The sequence below is a fragment of the Nansenia antarctica genome, assembly GCF_963989245.1.
Source record: "Nansenia antarctica genome assembly, chromosome: 4".
NCBI classification, from domain to species: Eukaryota; Metazoa; Chordata; class Actinopteri; order Argentiniformes; family Microstomatidae; genus Nansenia; species Nansenia antarctica.
This window is the reverse complement of record NC_137689.1, coordinates 44,186,715-44,192,714: the sequence shown is the minus strand read 5'-3', so window position 1 is coordinate 44,192,714 and position 6,000 is coordinate 44,186,715. Positions and strand designations below refer to the sequence as shown.

Sequence of the window (6,000 nt, the reverse complement as noted above, 5' to 3'; positions counted from 1 at the left end):
GATTGATTGAAAACTTTATTAGAAGATTTGCAGAAGTAGGTACATGAAAGTACATATTACATACAAGGTCAACTAACAGGATAAAAACCCAAGAAAGCCACTGGCTTATTTCAATTGGGGTCCTTGATTCTCAATTCATCGTTACATGTAAGACAGACAAAAAAAAACAAAAAAAAACGGAATGTAGTAACTGAAACACTGGTACACCCTTTCAGCTTGAGACTGAACAGTTGGGGAATTATAAACCTCTTAACTGCATCTGTCAAATCACAAAGATTAATGTATTATATGACACAGAATACAGTAGTTCATAACAGAGAATGTCAACTCTTCAGTAGACAAAGGAGATCTCCCCATAACAATGTACAAACAATAAACATGTTATGACCCAGAAGGTTCTGAAGAATCAGAATGACTGCTCCTGAAACCTCTTAACCCTTCTAAAGTCTTCTCTCACGCTGCTCCACTCACATATCACCACGGAAACCCTGGGCTTAAAAGATCATACTGATGATGATGCCCATGGCACTGTGGCATCCTTCACATGGACGCTTGATTGAAAAAAAAATAAAACACTTCTGTGAGAAAGTTCCCATCTTTGCTGATTCAGCTAGGTTTAAAGTACAGTACACAGCTATGTTAATCAGAGGGGAGAGAGACACAGAGATACTGCATCACTTTATAAAGAAGCAGATCCAGACAAAGGCCACACTTCTGTGAGAAGTGAGGGGGAAGAGTGATTTATTTGAGTGCTTCTAGAATTATTAGCTATTCTGTCTGTAAGGCATCTGTACCCCATCTCAGAAAAAGTATGTTATGTTAATATGAGGGGTTGCGTGTAAATGAGTGAAGTGAGACATTTGGGGGGAGTATCGTTCATGGATGTGACCCTGTAGGGAGTAGGTTATCCCCATCCGTTATCCGCCGTGTTATCAGTGTGTAATGAACACAATGAATACGACAGGAATTAATATGGCTTGGACAGAGAGTTGGACTGGTGATCAGAAGGTCATGAGTTCAAATCCCACCTGGGAACACCACCACTAGTGTGCCCTTGAGTAAGGCACTTAGCCTTAAGTTACCCCAGGGAGACTGTCCCTATCTCTAATTGTAAGTCGCTTTCGATAAGAGCGTCTGTTATGATAAAAATGTTAATGTTTTTTTGTTTTTTTTTTATTCGACTTAGGATTGGAGGGAGGAAGACATGAGACACCAGACAAAATGCATTTCCGTCCTTCAGTATGTAGTTAAGAAAACAGGGCCTCATCATACAATATTGAGCATTACAGTCTTTAAATTGTAAGAATAAAACTGGAAGATCCTTGATAACTAAGGCTTGGAATCCGCTGTTTGGTAAGTAATGCACAGAAGAACAAGACAGTGACAATATTTTTTTTTTTTTATTTCAATAACAATTACAGATATAAAAACTGCAAATTCTAAAATAATATGTACATATTAAGTTCAAGACCAGCACTACATTACAATGTACAGGTGCTTTACATAGAAATGCGTTGGCACTTTCAACGTTGCCAAACCAAATACAGAAAATCAAAAACACAATGTAAAAACCGCAGGTGAAATTTCTGAAATACGGAATGCTAGATTTATCCTTGCTGAGACACCAGAAGCTGTCACTTTGTGCCCAAACACATGGGCAGATGGTCCAAATCCTTGTGGTGGTAAGTACACATGTTATTGTGGTGGTAAGTGCATTGAATGTTATTTCCCTAAAGAAGCATTATTGAGAGGACAAACCAAGACTATGTTGTGTATCAGATCAGTCACTGTGAGGGCCTGCATCAACCATCCAAAGGAACACAATGCAATTAAAGTGCATCAGTACAAACAAATGCATAATCTCCATGTAAAAACGATATTATGCTCATGTCATTAGACCAGAAACACAGAAAACCGTTTTTCTTTCTTTCTTTTAATGAACTAGTAGTAGAAAAAAAACTATGAAGTGTTCAACAAAAAAATAGCTTTGAAGTGTTAAACATCACACCTCATGAATAAATAAAACATATCTTCGCTCCATGTTTTCCAGCAGTGGATGTGGTCTGTGTAAAATATCCAGTAAAACAGTCACTGAGCACAGGAGAATTCTTTTTAACCCTTTTACCACTGTGCTAACAAGGATAAGACGTCAAAGCAAAATAAACATTTTTTGTGTTGCAATCCAATAGGCTAACTCCAAGCAAGAAATAGTTCAGTAATACCATACCATGCACGCAAATGGTGGTAGATCTGCACTTCTGACCAATACCTAGATATCTCTCATTTTCTCTGAACAAACACTTCTCTCTAAGAAAAATTGATAAAAACAAACCAAAAGACAGAGTTCTCATCTCTTTCCTCTCTTGGAGAGGGTGGGTGGAATATATCGGGGGTCAGATGCTCTTTTTTGCTGAACAGGTTGGTGCTGAACAGGTTGGGCAGCCAGGAGGGGGTCCCTGGGCCTCTCTGCACCCTGGGGTGGGCAGCGTCTTCCCTGGATGGAGGAGGGGGCGGGGCCGGGGGCGGTGGGCCACCTTCTAGCCACCGTGGCAGTGCAGTATGATCTGGCCTGGAGAACAGGATCGCTGGGGGGGAAGGACAGGCTCCGGCTGAGGCCTTGCTCTGGCTTGACGATCATCTTGCTGTCCTTCTTGAAGCTGCTCTCCTCCGTCTTTATGATGGTGTCTCTTTTACCAGCGTCGTCTATCAGTGCACCCCAGTCCTTGTCTGTCTGTATGTGTGTACCGCAGGGAAATAGAGCACATCAAAATCAACTTTAAAAATGCACACTGGGTTCCATTGATTTGATTATAATTAACAATCAATCATTCATTCAAATCAAATAATTCACCATTAATTTCTACGCTGTAATTTCTGGAACCGATTGCAAACTGTTAATACACATATGAACAAATCGGAGCACAGACACACAAACATACAAGGCCTTTAATACAGGGGGAGTTTACCCTGAGTGTCCGTAGGTGCCCCAAAATGAACAGACTGAATTTGGCCCGTGTGATGGTCACATTCAATCTCTGTCGATAACCTAGGAATCTGTGGAAGTGAAAACAAATATTAATCGGACCATATCCTGACCCAGGTGCTACTCATTGGTAGTGGATAAAATAATTCTACCCCCCCTCCCCCCAGGCCCAAATTAACACAGTGTGGTGCTCCCCCTCCTCCCACTTCACATCACATTTACTATGGCCCAAAATACCATAGATTTACATGAACTTATAGCTTAAGTACAGGCTCACCACACATACTACAGAAAAATGTAAGAACCAAACCAAAAACACCAACAAGGTCCAGGGGCGCTTAGGTGGCGTAGCGGACTAAGCGTTGACCACGTAACCGCAGGGTTCCCGGTTCGATTCCGACCGCGGACATATCCTGCATGTCATCCCTTCTCTCTCTCTCACCCATCCTTCCTGTCAAATCTCTACTGTCTCTATCGCAATACAAATAATAATATGAGTGGGACTGCCCCACTCAGAAAAAATAACTTTAAAAAAAAGAATTCAACAAGGTCCAGTTAGAGAACATTTCTCAAGCAAAGGTCCGGAACATCATAACGTCTAGATTGTGTTATGATTCAGTGCCATATACATACGTAGCCTAGTAGTTGTATCAACGTCTGTATGTAGTCAACAACTGACTGTCAAATAAAGTACAATTTATTATTAAATTAATTATTAGTTCAGTAATATTTCAACAATATTTATTGTACATTTTCACATTGAACTGGAGGAATTATACATAATAAGTACTCTAATAATAATAATAATAATAATCATGTTTTTTCATTTCAAGTAAAATAAGGGCTGCATTTAAATGCATAGGCTAACAGAGAGCTTTTGAAAAATGTACATTAGATTTTTTTTTACAAAACCCTCCGTCAGTTTTTTATGTTGACCCAAAATCCAAGCAATTTAATGGATTCATTAGCACGTTGTTGGGCAGTGACTGAATGTGTTAGGATTCTGCTGGATATATATTGGTCTCTTAGATCATGTATTTTCTGTATCAGTTCAGATTTGAGTGGATATGTTTGCTCAAAAGATGTGTGTTTAGTCTTGTAGTGGCGCTTCACATCGCTTTGAATAATTGCCACGGTCTCCGAACATATCAGACATACAGGGTTTGAACTGCCCGAGGGAAGAATGAATGTAAGAGACTGTCTATTCTTCATTAAAAGCTCTGTTTTCTATCTTTCTTTTTTTGGAGCACGCCATGACTTTTCTCTAACTTATTTCTCAGAGTAGTCTCTCGTCATCCCCTGTGTGTGTATCTCATCTCACTGTCTCGAGCCAACTATGCTTATCAGAATGCACAAATTCCATTGGCTGAGTAGCGCCGCTAAACCAGTGCCGTAAAGGCTAGAAAATCTGCGCAAGAAAACAAAGAATAAATATTTAGGAACCCAGATGATAAATGATAATAAATAAACAACCCCTGTAAACACCGTGTGATGATCAACCCCCCCCCCCCCATCATCCCTGTACATTATGAAGACATGTTGTTAGACCTGATTTTAAACTGGATTATGTTTGGACATTGCTTTAACTCCACATTCAAACTGTTCCATAGCTTCACTCCACAGATTGATATACAAAATCCTTTCCTGGCGGTACAAATACTGTGTGTTTTGAGATAAAAAATTTGCCCTTACATTATAACCCCCCTCTCGATCACTGATCAATTTTCGAATATTTCCTGGTAGTAGGTTATTTTTTTTAGCTTTAAACATTAATTGTGCTGTTTGGTATGTAACAATATCTCGACATTTTGGTAATTTTGACTAAGAATAATGGGTTAGTGTGTTCCAGATATCCGACATTGTGAATTATCCGTATTGCTCTTTTTTGGAGAATAGATAGTGAATATATTGAACTTTGTAGTTATTGCCCCAAACCCCCACACAGTAATTTAGAGTAAAACTAGTGAACAGTAAAGAATGTGGAGTGATTTCTGATCCAGAACCTGCGTTGCTTTATTTCTGAAATGCTTTTTGACAGTTTCATTTGTACATGCTTAATGTGTGATTTCCAGCTGATTCTGCCATCTATTACTCCATCTATTACTCCAAGAAATTTATTTTCATAAACGCTTTCAATTTACACTCCATCTATTTGTAGTTGTACATGTCTATTCATTTTGCAATTACCAATTATCATTATTTTTGTCTTACTCAAGTTTAATGATAATTTGTTTATCAAACCATATTTTTTATTTACCAATAAATTATCCTGAGAACAGAAAATGATTTGTATCATCTGCAAATAATGCCATCTTCAGTAGCTTTGATACTTTGCACATGACATTGATATACAAAATGAACAGTTTTGGGCCCAACACTGACCCCTGGGGGTCCAAACATGTTGAGCAGAAGTTACTCATCTTCACAAACTGTTGTTAAATAACTTTTAACCCAATGTAATACTAGTCCCCTGATACCATATCTTTCCAGTTTATTGATTAATATATCATGGTTGATTGTGTCAAAAGCTTGAATGATTACCCCAACTGCATGTTGTTTGTGATCTATAGCAGCCTTTCTCAAAGTGTGGTCCGCCAGTGCCCCCTAGTGGTCCGCGAGTAAATTGTGATAATTTTACAGTAGCCTAATCTATTAACGAGCCTACAGGCAAGATCATGGATCGGTGGTTTATAGGCTACACGGCAGCGGATTTGACTGAAACGGCGATGATCTGATATCGTTTGCACGTCACGGCTGAACGACTCCGCCGAATTCGTGAGCTGAGACGGTGACGAGACGATAACGCTGGGAGGGTGTTTCCGTATCGTTTCACGTGGTCGGCGATTGCATGTATACTTACTGTTCAGCACTTGAGGTTACATTCAACGCATTACTTTTGCTGGAGGCTAAATAAAATTATGAAAGCGGCAAGTAACAAGTGTGCGCATCAAAGGTGTAGGCATTAGGCACGTAACATCCATAAATAAAGTTTGATTGATTGATGTATGTGCGCATTG

At 39.3% G+C, this 6,000-nt stretch overlaps 1 protein-coding gene across 1 annotated transcript in view; it reads right to left on the bottom strand.

Annotated features, from left to right (window-relative positions):
- Positions 1 to 2,347: 2,347 nt before the first annotated feature.
- Positions 2,348 to 6,000, bottom strand: part of LOC308156003 (putative helicase senataxin) — a gene marked incomplete at its 3' end in the record, with an annotated part of 69,425 nt that continues 65,772 nt past the window's right edge. Inside the window, exons 21-22 of the mRNA XM_080529365.1 lie at positions 2,967 to 3,054; positions 2,348 to 2,731 (exon numbers count right to left, since the gene is read on the bottom strand). Coding sequence (XP_080385491.1) covers positions 2,348 to 2,731; positions 2,967 to 3,054 — 472 coding nt within the window. The remainder of the gene's footprint in view (positions 2,732 to 2,966; positions 3,055 to 6,000) is intronic.